The following is an 11,900-nucleotide window of genomic DNA, read 5'->3' as shown; positions in this document are numbered from 1 at the left end:
AATGGGCCTCTATATCCATCCTCTTCATCTTGACTCCATGGCGTATCCTCACCATCCTATGCTCCTATGCGTCTTCCTTCCATCTACTATTCTATGCCGGCGATAGTTAAATATCCTGACTAAGCCTCCAAAAAGCCGTCCGTAAAACTTCCGAGGCTCCCCCCACCAAAGGGGGAAAATGCATCCCGCATTACAAATTCACGCAAAGGATTCTGTTTCCACGGTGTTCGAGTTCCTTTCGAGCCGGGATGTTGTTCGTCTGGTGCTGGCTGTTTATATAGAAGAGTGCACCTTGCGACCTTGGTAGTTGGAGAGAACACACTCAAGGCAGGACTGACAGTGATACACCAGCAAAGATGAGGTTGATACTTTCTACCGGGTAAGTCTGCACAGCCGTAATGCGCCCGAAATCAGTACTGACCTTTGCGGATAGAAACATCGTCAGCAGTGGACCATCTGTCCTCAGAAGACCGGCGACAGAGAAGTCCAATGTGGAATTTCTGAACTCGCTACGATATAACTTCGTTTCCGCGCAAGAGATCGAACCCTCACACACCAACTCGCCATGCGAAGAGACGCATTCGCCGCCCCAGAAGCTCTCCTATAGCGACTATACTACCTGGACTTCCAGAGATGGCGACACGCTATATGTGCCCTCCCTAGACTTTTCAATGTCTGGCCTGTCTGAAGATCGTTCGCAGTACGATGTCACTGTGAAGCTTTTTTACCTTCCAGGAGTACCAGCGCAGCGGAGATGTCAACATGCGCGGGAATCAATCGATCTAGTCCTCAAGGAGCTGCATATAAGCTGCATAGATTTGTTGATCGTCTCGTTTCCGGAGGTCACATTTGATGCGGATGACGAGGGCGAAGAAGAGCTGTCGAACAGCGAAGAGAACGGGTCGGAACTAGACAATATTGTCAAGACATGGCGGGCCTTGGAGGCCATGCATGAGCAAGGGATAATAGCTCAACTCGGCATAGCTGAATTTGACAGTTCACGCCTCGCGAAGCTCCTGGCACAAACAAAGATTCGGCCCAATGTCGACCAGATCAACGTCAAAGATTGCTGCGTCGTACCGAAATCGTTGATCCTTTATGCAAAACAAGAGAACATCGAGCTCCTTACACACAATGACTGCACGGATATCCTTCCCCGAGGCACCACTCGAGACCTGCTATCTCGCACCGAAAAGGGTGCCGGTATACTTGCTGCCACAGCTGGCGCCGACGATGGTGGTATAAAGGGCGATGTCGACCCCCAGTGGGTCATCAAGTATACCGCCGTGGTTAAAGACAGAGGTGTGATTGAGAACAAAGGATATTTTGCCCTAGCAGATGTCGGGCCTTGATCAAGAAAACTTGTGGGCTGTTTATTCTCTATATATGTTTCCCTGTCATTTTTTTTTTTCCCCCGGTTATCCTTGATGTAAGCGTGAGCGTTTCCAAGTACTTCAGCACAAATATAGGCAATAATTTTGCAGAATACCCGCTGTGTACGATACCAATATGTGAATACTTTTGCTGTTGCATATCATGGCTTGGATTTAGTTTTGAAACTGTAAACGTTGAGCTGTATTCGCGTTCCCTGTAATACTTATCCGATCATGCTCCTCTTTCGTCCTCTTAGCCGCACTTCCTCCAGTCTTTTCAAGACAGATTTGGCGCCTTTGAAGCTCTCTCCATATCCCTCAAGGACTTCTTGGAATAACCTCTCGGTTCTGGGGTGGGAACTGGCAAACGCTCGCTCCAGAACGTACAAATCCACGGCTCTATCTTCGTCTTGGACGCTCTGGCTGGCAAGCCCAAAGTCAATGAGAACTATCTCTCCATCCAAGGAGGGCAATTCGTTCCCTGGTTCTAGATTCTTGGTATCCGTTTCGCGAGGAGCTGTCTCAGCTGACACGCCGCTAGCTGGTGGCCGTAACATGAGATTACTCGTCGTCAAATCGCCATGTATGATTCCAGTCTTATGCAGCAGCCCGACGGCACTTCCGATCTTTCGGAGAAGAGTGCATATCTTTTTTTCACTTTCCTTCACAGCCTCAGCACATACGCTAATATCCGTGTCAGCCGTTCCTCGCTCGTCTAGCGCGCTGCTGGACTTTATCCATTTCTCCCAGCTGTCCACGACTTGTCTGACTACATCCCCATCAATCCATTCCATAAGCAGCCAGCCACCATTACTTGCACTATTCCCTTCTTTACTTTCATTGTCTGGTTCGGGATTGTTCCCCCAGTCCGCTGCCAAAATGCCAGGTACTGGGGCTCCTTCTCTAGCCAGTTTGGTCATGCATCTCGCTTCCTGTAAAATTCGCTGGCGAGTTAACCGGCGGTCGAGTATCGGGTGACGATATGGCTTCAATGGGCGCACTTTTAATGCTGCAGGGATAGAAGGATGCAAAAAATGAGTTTTATATAGTCGGGCTTCTGCGCCTTGGGCAAGCAAGACAGGTACACTCGCGGGGTCACAGTAGGTAAACGGCCGTGGAAGCGGCGGAGGAAGTTGGATCTCTGCCATGTCTTTATTGATGCGTGTATGCTGGTTAGTATGTATCCAAGGGGTATGTCCTTAACTGCTCGGCAAAGCAGTTCTGACTGTTCTGCGGGATCCCTCTTGTTGGTTCCTTCGTGTGCTTACATTTTTCTACTTCGATAGCTTACCTAATCTAGAGACAGTGTCTTCGGGAGTTGCTCCACAGAGTTTGGCGCTATCTAAATCTGGTTTAGCGCCATATCGCTCCTTCGACGACTTAGTAAGCAAGTCTTCACGCATTTCATTCGCTGATAATCCTGAATATCAATTTCTCAAATCCCATAACACAAGATCAAGCAATGTGAAGGGGCTAAATCCGATAGGTTTTGGGTTGAGTCATTGATATAAAGTTTATGTTTCCCAAGAGGAGATTCAGCTGGGATGAGAACACGGTACTTCAGTCCCGCACTAAGGCTGGAGAATGGTTGTAAGTTGTAATATCCCAGGATGAGCAGTTGATTTCCTTGTCCCCGGCATCAGTGAGGGATGGAAGCATGGTAGTGGAGGCGAAAAGCCTGGAGATGATGGCCCTGAGCGTCCATACAACTTCTATACCTATATCGGATTCCCAGGTTTGAGGTGACAAACCGTTGAGAGGAAATTTGGAACTACATGGCTGGGCTCTACATGCTCCCAGATGATTTATTATGTCATACACCGACACAGCCGTATAAGGAGCTGATGGAGTTGATTGGTTGGTATTGCTGACTAACCATGAGCTTGGCGGACGTTATCACTTAGCACTGATGTCTACATATTAGAGATCGCGTATGCAGACGCATGGAATTTGCTATCCGGTCCCATCGCCCATCTCCCATAGCCAACTCTTCGCAATCTCACCGTCATCCATGGATCTACAGCATGAGGGCCCAACATCATTTGTGCTCCATTTACAGGCATAGTGTTGGTCTTTTTACTCAGAGCTGCAAATTCTGGTTCCACCAAGTAGAATGTCGCTTGCTCCAAGTCGCCACATCTTCAATTCCAGCCCTTGCGGCCTCCTTTTGAACATTTGTAAGCACAATCGGGCCTTGTGCCAGGATATTTTCGGCGATTGCCATGGCATTCAGGGCGTCCTGGGTCTTTTTGCTGACTGTCGGGCGCATACCGCAGGTATTGATCTTGAACGCAAGTAGATCAACTGCAGAAATGTACGGAAGGTCCGCCGAATTGATTGTGCTGATTGGTCTTGCAGCTTCGGGAACATATGCAGACTGTGAAGAGAATGGTAAGCAGTTAGACAAGGTTCAAGCAAAAACGGTCTTGGTCAACGTCCTTCTTACCTGCCACTCAGGGGTGTAGTCGATTTGAATGCTTTTGCCGCTCAGGTGTTTATAGACGAAGAGCTGGGCGTATTCTGCAAAACAGGAGTTTAGCATTCGGAGAAGCTCGGCTTTCACAGCCTGACGGGCACCAGAAACAGTGTTTAGGAAATCGACGTCCTAGACAGGCGTTAGGCACTAGCATGGGATGTGACGTCTAGGAGCTTAAGTTATTCCGTGCTTTGGTGGTCCTTCCGCTAGGGATGTACTTCCACAAGGCGGTTCCTCCGATGATAGCAAGTTTGGCACTGCCAAACTCAGGATACTGCTTCAGGGCATCAATCGCCGCTCTTACAGTATCCTCCAGCTCCTTAAGGGTGGGTAGCTCCGTGCTGGTCGCCATCAGGGGCTTCGAGACTTGATATTTTGGATGGGTGACCGTATAATATAGTATGTAGCAATGGATATTGGTGGTGGTTTGGTGGTAAAAGGCGATAGGAAGAAATCCAGAATCGCAAGCGTACATCTTAGATCTATATACACATAATTCTGGGGAGTAGAACCTTCTACATTAGCTGAGTTGGGAGGTATGGCAATTCCGGCGCGTACGTAAACGCCCTGGTCTGTCACAAAAATGGGGCTGAATGTGCATCACTATGCGCCCAGGACGCATGCCCATGGAGCTTGTTGGCGCCCATGGGAGAGCCTGCGCATAATAAAAGCAGATAACTGGAGGCGAAAGCGTTTCATCTGGGGTGGTTGATCGAGAAGACGAGAGGAGGACGAGACTGCGAGGAGGTACATGTGGCCTAGGCCAGGGCCCACTAAAATCAGCAGTGGAGAAATAGTATCGACTAACAGCTTAGTACGGTCTTTTTTTATCCTTTCCCCAGTGCCTCTGGGGCATGGCTTGGCACTTGAAGTCTTGCCTTTGTGATACTCCGTAGGCCTACCTCCTCCCAGGGCGCTGTTCAAACAAACATCATCACAGCAACCATCACACCCAGGACACGACATCGACCACATCTCCTTTCTGCCTTTCCCTTCTCTTGTGCCTTTGGCAGACTACAGACGAGTACTGCTAACCCTTTGGTCTATTCAACCATGTCACTTAGCAGCAGCCAACGCTGCACAGCCTGATAACGAAATCCGCTCTCTCCTGCTTGGTGAGCCCTTGATCCATGCTGTTTCACGTCTCCTGGATTCCAACGGAGTTCCAAACGTTCTGTGGGGAAACTACCTTCTCACTGTCTATGGAATTCCGTCGCTAAGCAATGTATGTGACGAGTGGCCTGCCGCAACTTCGTTGGGGAACCGTGGGACTGACATTTTTCAGGATGCTTCGTTTGCAATACCCGACGACAAGATACCCCGAGTGCGTAAGCTCTTTAACAGCGCTGCTGGCTTAGTCTCCTGCGCAGACCAGAACTGTATCATTGTTACAATTCGATCCCGTCCTCCCCCTACCAACCATTTCCACTTGGACACAGAAGACACGCATATCTATCTATACCCGCTGTCCGAAGTTCTTCCAAATATTCCCAGCATCCCAGATGCCGGCGACAAAATCATCTCCGCGTCTGACCTCGGTTGCCTTCCTGGGCCAATAATAGGCTACGGCAAGGGTGCGTTTGCTCCAGAGTACAGCTCCGTGCTTGTGCCTTCAATTTCCTGCTTCCTGGAAGCCTGCCTCGTCAACTATGCACACCTTGCTCGGGGCATTGAGGACAATCCAGGATGCTGCCATGACCTGCACTACATGAGCTGGGCATCGTATCTCGTACAATACGTCCATCCACGCGGGTACCTCAACCTTGACTTGCTTCAACCGGTGTTCAGAAACTTTATGATTAATGGCTTTTTGGAAAATAGTACTGCTGGATTTGTGGCAGCGAGGGAGAAACTCATTGCTTCTGTCTAATTTGAGTGATTTCAAGGACTTTTTTTTTTTTTTCTTATTTACCTGTTGGGCGTTGGTGCATGGAGAGTCATGCTAATAATGAACGTAACGTATTATTGCATCTATGTGTATACGGCCATCAACTCAGCACCACAACGCACCACAACCCAACACCAGAAATCAAGATCAGTGATTAAATTTCGATGTGAAAGGCCCAGCAGCTCTAGCCATGGCATCCTTCCAAATCCTCTCCGATCTCCATCTCGAGTCTCCTTCGGCTTACGACATCTTTGACGTTCCTCCCAAAGCACCCCATCTCGCGCTCCTGGGAGACATCGGTAATGTGCGCGACAAGGGCTTCTTCCCGTTCATCGAAGCACAGCTACGTAATTTCCGCACCGTCTTTTTCTTGATGGGCAACCATGAACCATACCACTGCAGCTGGGACGAAGCCAGGCGCAAAATCAACGCGTTTGAACGCGAAACTCGCGAAAAGGCAAATCTAGATCCAACTTCGGGCCTAGGAACATTCGTCTTTCTAGACCGCACGCGCTACGATATGCCCAATACTATCACGGTTCTTGGATGCACTCTCTACTCGCACATTCCCCCCGAGCACGAAGAGAGAGTGAGCTTCGGCCTCAACGACTTTTACATGATCGACGACTGGACCGTCAAAGGTCACAATGCCACTCATGCCGCGGACCTGGCGTGGCTGAATGAGCAGGTTGCTGCTATATCTGCGTCTGAGCCGCAGAGGAAGATTGTCATATTTACATATCATAGTCCGATTATGCGGGATGAGAGGGCTGTCGATCCAGCGCATATCGGAAGTGCGATTAGTTCCGGGTTTGCGACAGATTTGAGTAGTGAGGAGTGTTGGAAAAACCTGAGCGTGCGACTATGGGCGTTGGGGCACACGCATTTCAATTTTGATTTCGTGGTAGGAGGAGGCTTAGGCCAAGGGAAGCGAGTGGTGAGCAACCAGCGGGGATACTACTTTCAGCAAGCTGGAGGGTTCGATGTTGACAAGGTTGTGAGTGTTTAACTGTTTGGATAACATAAATGGCCTCTTTTGCGCCTCTACGGAGTATTCTCGTCTGCCTGATGACTAAGCTTTCCAGGTATCAAACATCCCCAAAACCTCAGAAAGGGCGTCAAAAGCAGCATCAAATCATACAAGATGTTGATAGCCATGACAATCAGAGGATAATGAGGAAATTGTTGGACCATATTGATACCTCGGAGTGACAAGGCATATTCAGGACATAATTCAAGAACCACCGCGGCGCCATGGCGCCTTCAGGTAGCATGGCTCTCTTGACCTATCTTCATTTGAGATAGAGTGTATGTCAATTCCAACCTACACTTCTTATCCTTTTATAAAGTACAAACGCAGAAACAGCCTATAGTTGGTCTCGTCACATCGTCAGCTGCTGGGAGACGTGGGGTGCAAAAACATGGACCAGTGTTGGATGCGGCCAGAACCCGCCAAAGTCACCCCTGGCATCCTCGTACCCTAAGTTCGTTATGCAGCTTCCTTCTCCCTAGTGCTGATACCATCAAGCAGACGGTATTAGATGCGTCATAGGTCTCCAATATTACGGGGTTGTCTTCAAGCCTTCCGCTTAATACCTGTGCTCCCCGCCTTGCCGGCATTACCCTTCCGCCTGGGCTGACTGCCTTGCAAAATTAAGGGCGTCGTAATGAGATCCTATTTGAGGAAACTATCTGTAGCCTCCTCGCTTCAGTGTGCATTCCAAACAACTGCCCTAGCACGGGGAGCGGAAGTGGCGTGGGCTGGGATACGGACAGATCGAGCTGACAACCCCGGGTCATCTTCAGGAAGGTTTCCGGGAGGGCTCCACCACCCGTCCGGCGCTTTGGCGTCCTAATCAAGTTACTTCTTTTTCAAGACCATAAAGTACCTGTTCTCTTGTCTTGCTTCTCTTCCGGAAATATATCCATCCAGGCTATGAGAGCTGCTGGCGGATAGCTATCACGTGAAGAGCGACTCGCAGCCATCGACCACGAACTTTTGGCTCCAGAAGCAGTTGACACTTTGTCTGTATGCTGCCCTTTACGCCTGTTACATGTCAAGTACAAGGCAGCCCTCGTATCACTGCTTTCTTCACTTTTTCTGCAGTCAGGACTGTGACGGCCCCGGTCGCTCGCGCTAACAAGCGTTTGGTTCTTGTGGCCGAAGATCATGCAGCCTTGATATTGTTCTTTGCAGCAACACCTGCATACTTCATATTGTTCCTGCAGGCTGGAACCTAAATATGAACTGACCTCGCCTCCTTTCAAGCACTTTGTATATCAACCTCCCTACCCATTGTGACTCCAACCATCGTCGACTCCGCTGACTGGCTATTATTCCTCTTTATTTATTCCATTTTCTGTTTGTCCTCCCCGGGCCTGCTTGATAGGCGCCGGGGAGTCCTGCAAAATTGTTCCCCGTATCTGAATATGGACCGTGTCGATATTCAGTCCGGAGTCAATGTCTCTACTGCCTTTGTCCGGTGGAATGTTGACCATTCTTCCTAGACATCAATCTGCATGTTCCCTCTGGGGCTTTTGCAGTGACAAACAGCTGCAATGAGAAGATCCTTCTCGTCCTCGGGGGCTGCGTCCTCTCTCTTCTTGATAGTTCTGCTACTCTTCTATTAAAAGGCACAACGTCTTGCTGTCAAGGGCTCTGTTGATATCTCTTCCTTCATCAGAAGTGCAGATACCTTTTCCATACTCAAGTCCATACCAAGAACCATACACTTTTGAAACCACCAACAAGTCCTTTCCGGGAGCACTATACCATGGCACCGCACTTCGACCCTTTTCAGCAGAGCGTCACCTTCCTCCGCAGTGACGGCACCTCATTCCCTATTTCCATGGCGGATTTCAATAAGTTCATGTTATACGCAGTCAGAACTTCTATTGCAGCTGCTTCTCAGCTGGGCGCTTCTGTTGTGATGGCTGTTCTCCTTGCCTTACTTACAGCACCGGATAAACGACGATCAATCGTTTTCTATCTGAACATCACCACACTTCTCGTGAATGTGTGTCGTACATTATCCACGACGATATTCTTCACCAGCTCCTGGGTTGAAATATACACTTACTTCTCCGGCGACTATTCTCGAATCACAACCGGTGCCTACGCCAATTCTGTCATGGGAACTATAGCTACTGGTATCATGGTCATCTTGATCGAGCTATCCCTACTCATCCAGACTCACGTTCTATGCTCTACGCTTCGTGACCTATATCGAAACATTCTCCTCGCGTGGTCGTGCTTGGTAGCAGCGGTTCCAATTGCATTTCGAATTGCCTTCATGGTTGCAAATGTCAAGGCAATTATGACTCAATCTTCTCTGGGAAAGAACGTCTGGATACAAAGCTCATCGAACATCAGCATCACCGTCAGCATCTGTTACTTTAGTTTGCTTTTTCTGGCCAAGCTTGGCTATGCAATCTACACTAGGCGATTGTTGGGAATGAAGGGATTTGGAGTCATGCAAATCATTTTCATCATGGCTTGCCAAACTATGATACTTCCAGGTACGTTCACTAAGACGTCTTAACTATCTAATACGCATGATTGCTTATAAAAGAATGATTTTAGCTATCATGTCTATCCTTCAATATTTTATTCCCGAGTTTGAGGTCAACACGAATATCCTCACCTTGCTCGCACTATCTCTGCCACTCACGACGCTTTGGTCGGCTGCTGCCGTTCGCCACGGACATAACAAGAATCAAGGATCCGGTCGTCATTTCTGGGGAGGCAGCTCTGAAAAGTCACTGTTCGATCATAACAAAACCTCAGGGGGCAGTTTCTCCCATCCAACCTCGACGCTCATTGGGTCTATGCCGGGTCCCGAGAAGGTCAAGTCGGCGGACCACTTTGATCGTCTGTACCCTGAGCTACACGATACAGGCAACATCACAATCGAACGTAATTTCAGTGTTACCAGCAATAGATTATGAAATGAAGGGCAGATAAATGTCACGGAGAGATCTATGCAAGTCTCGGTGCAAACGTACGTCCTCTAGACATGTGCCTGTAAGCACTACACTCCCTGTGCTGCTCTCTGTCATACTCAGTTCCATTCCTTTCCTTGATACCAACTTTACTTCGTTTTCAGTCATTCGGACTCAGGAAGTTAGCTTTGTTTTTTCATTCTTTTATGATTCCCCACAAATTATCTTCTTGTACAGGACATGGAGTTAAATCTGATAGCAATTTTTAATCGAAGATCATATAATCACAACCTGTGGCATCCTCACTGTAAATGTATCAAGTAAACGAAACTCCTCCAACCAAATACGACAGAAATTAAGATAATCGTGACAATTGAGGTCGTTCCGTTTCTAAATGCCATTCTACTCACATTTAGAGCCACCAGAGCATTCCTCCTGTTTTGACTACATTCAATTATACCATTCTGACCTCCCTCTACCTTACCCTAGGCAAGATACTTGGCCATCTACATTCTTTAGTGGTGATTCGGTGGGTCCTTCTACCTCCAATCACTCGAAATACCCAGTTTTCAGGCTCTAGTTAGTTATATTTTACAAGATTTCATAATCTCACTGCAAGGCCAGCAGGCAGCAGTGATGCGTGTGCGTCAGTGCTCAACCTTCACAAGAGACACCGCTAGTTACTTAGGCTCCAGCCTCACGTAATAACTAGTAAACTTATAAAATCGCTGCGGGCCAGTTGACCGTCGTATTTATATAGTTATCTGGAGGAAGAAACTGTGAACTCCTCGATTACTTCGTTCTAACTTCGAGAGTGCCAGAATATGGCATTCAACAGCGCATCCACTGGTGTAACTAACCAAGGCGATATCTCTAAGGATGTGACACTCAATAACCAGCCTGAGGACAGTATCTCAGAAGTTTCCTGGTCACCAGTCGCCAACTACCTCGCTGTCGCCTCCTGGGACAAGGCGGTCCGTATTTACGACATCTCTCACTATCCCCAGGGCGAGGGGAAAGCATTATTCACGCTCCCTGGTGCTGCTCTGAGCTGTGGATGGTCTTCCGATGGGACCAAGGTTGTAGGGGCCGGCACTGATGGCTCAGCCAGGCTCATAGATCTCGCCAGTAACAATGACCAGGCCCAGCAGATAGCCCAGCACGATGCACCAATTCGAACTGTACGAATGATTCAAGTGCCGGGCAGCCAGTCCCCCATTGTCGTCACCGGATCGTGGGATCGCAAAGTTAAGTACTGGGACCTGCGGCAATCTACTCCAATAGGCGCAGTAACATGCCCCGAGCGCATATATGCGATGGAAGCCAGTGGTAACAAGTTGCTGATTGCCACTGCCGATAAAAATCTCGCCTTAGTCGACCTTAACCAGCCTACCACCATCGCCAGAACCATCCAGAGCCCGTTGAAGCACCAGACCAGAGCCGTCAGCTGGATTGCCAATGGCACCGTTTATGGAGTTGCCAGCATCGAGGGCCGCTGTGCCATAAATTATGTTGACGAGTCAAACAAAAAGTAAGTGGTAGTCTGCTTATTCGAATATTTCCGACTGTTATCCGGTAATTACTAGTAACGAGTGTGTCTGGAGGATCTGGAGGAGGTTATGTCCGGAAATTGGATATCCACGAGCTCATACGGTTATATTATTTATCAACCTAGTCAAAACTTCACCTTTCGCTGTCATCGCCAGCCAAAAGATAACGATCCCAAGAATCAGCTGGTATACGCCGTCAATGCTGTTTCATTTCACCCTCGCTACCATCAGGTATTCAGCACTGCTGGTGCAGACGGCACATTTTGTTTCTGGGACAAGGATGCCCATCACCGGCTGAAGGGGTTTACCGCCGGAGGCCCTATAACTTCGACTTCGTTCAACCACGACGGCAGCATCTTCGCCTATGCCATCAGCTATGACTGGAGTAAAGGATACTCTCACAACACGCGAGACCATCCAACCAAGGTTGTCTTGCATCCGGTGTCAGATGTCGAATGTAAGCCGAAGCAGAAGACAAATCAGGGGTAATGGCCCTTATCCGCCGGGTCAGGAGGGACAAACAATCATGAACGTGGGAAACGGGCTGGATTTTGTATCAACGAATTATTCTTCTATATATATGCCGGGGCTTTTTGCAAGAACAAAAAAGATTTTGATACTGGAACTCGCCCAAGCTTCCCTCCAATAGCGCCCGCGAGAAATATATATCA

The 11,900-nt window shown here is 48.6% G+C and overlaps 7 protein-coding genes across 7 annotated transcripts; 5 read left to right on the top strand and 2 right to left on the bottom strand.

Moving 5' to 3' along the window:
• Nucleotides 1–356: 356 nt before the first annotated feature.
• TERG_00593 (uncharacterized protein) lies at nucleotides 357–1,352 on the top strand (the record flags this gene model as incomplete). The annotated part of the gene is made up of 2 exons (XM_003238554.1): nucleotides 357–379; nucleotides 434–1,352. The coding sequence occupies 2 exons, from the start codon at nucleotides 357–359 to the stop codon at nucleotides 1,350–1,352; spliced, it is 942 nt and encodes a 313-aa protein (XP_003238602.1).
• A 245-nt stretch (nucleotides 1,353–1,597) lies between these two features.
• On the bottom strand, nucleotides 1,598–2,521 carry TERG_00592 (BUD32 protein kinase; the record flags this gene model as incomplete). Its single annotated transcript, XM_003238553.2, has 1 exon — nucleotides 1,598–2,521. The coding sequence occupies one exon, from the start codon at nucleotides 2,519–2,521 to the stop codon at nucleotides 1,598–1,600; it is 924 nt and encodes a 307-aa protein (XP_003238601.2).
• A 932-nt stretch (nucleotides 2,522–3,453) lies between these two features.
• TERG_00591 (uncharacterized protein) lies at nucleotides 3,454–4,201 on the bottom strand (the record flags this gene model as incomplete). Its single annotated transcript, XM_047747616.1, has 3 exons — nucleotides 3,454–3,750; nucleotides 3,820–3,978; nucleotides 4,154–4,201. The coding sequence occupies 3 exons, from the start codon at nucleotides 4,199–4,201 to the stop codon at nucleotides 3,454–3,456; spliced, it is 504 nt and encodes a 167-aa protein (XP_047603577.1).
• Nucleotides 4,202–4,432: 231 nt separating this feature from the next.
• On the top strand, nucleotides 4,433–5,719 carry TERG_00590 (uncharacterized protein; the record flags this gene model as incomplete). The annotated part of the gene is made up of 3 exons (XM_047747615.1): nucleotides 4,433–4,556; nucleotides 4,746–5,074; nucleotides 5,135–5,719. 3 exons carry the CDS (start codon nucleotides 4,433–4,435, stop codon nucleotides 5,717–5,719), a joined length of 1,038 nt encoding a protein of 345 aa, XP_047603576.1.
• A 208-nt stretch (nucleotides 5,720–5,927) lies between these two features.
• Nucleotides 5,928–6,746, top strand: TERG_00589 (uncharacterized protein; the record flags this gene model as incomplete). The annotated part of the gene is made up of 1 exon (XM_003238550.1): nucleotides 5,928–6,746. One exon carries the CDS (start codon nucleotides 5,928–5,930, stop codon nucleotides 6,744–6,746), a length of 819 nt encoding a protein of 272 aa, XP_003238598.1.
• Nucleotides 6,747–8,511: 1,765 nt separating this feature from the next.
• TERG_00588 (uncharacterized protein) lies at nucleotides 8,512–9,685 on the top strand (the record flags this gene model as incomplete). The annotated part of the gene is made up of 2 exons (XM_003238549.1): nucleotides 8,512–9,256; nucleotides 9,321–9,685. The coding sequence occupies 2 exons, from the start codon at nucleotides 8,512–8,514 to the stop codon at nucleotides 9,683–9,685; spliced, it is 1,110 nt and encodes a 369-aa protein (XP_003238597.1).
• Nucleotides 9,686–10,503: 818 nt separating this feature from the next.
• Nucleotides 10,504–11,718, top strand: TERG_00587 (uncharacterized protein; the record flags this gene model as incomplete). The annotated part of the gene is made up of 2 exons (XM_003238548.1): nucleotides 10,504–11,210; nucleotides 11,355–11,718. The coding sequence occupies 2 exons, from the start codon at nucleotides 10,504–10,506 to the stop codon at nucleotides 11,716–11,718; spliced, it is 1,071 nt and encodes a 356-aa protein (XP_003238596.1).
• Nucleotides 11,719–11,900: the final 182 nt, after the last annotated feature.

This window comes from Trichophyton rubrum, assembly GCF_000151425.1.
Source record: "Trichophyton rubrum CBS 118892 genomic scaffold supercont2.1, whole genome shotgun sequence".
In the NCBI taxonomy this organism is placed as follows: Eukaryota; Fungi; Ascomycota; class Eurotiomycetes; order Onygenales; family Arthrodermataceae; genus Trichophyton; species Trichophyton rubrum.
The sequence above is the reverse complement of the archived record's forward strand: the minus strand, read 5'-3'. Positions and strand labels throughout refer to the sequence as shown.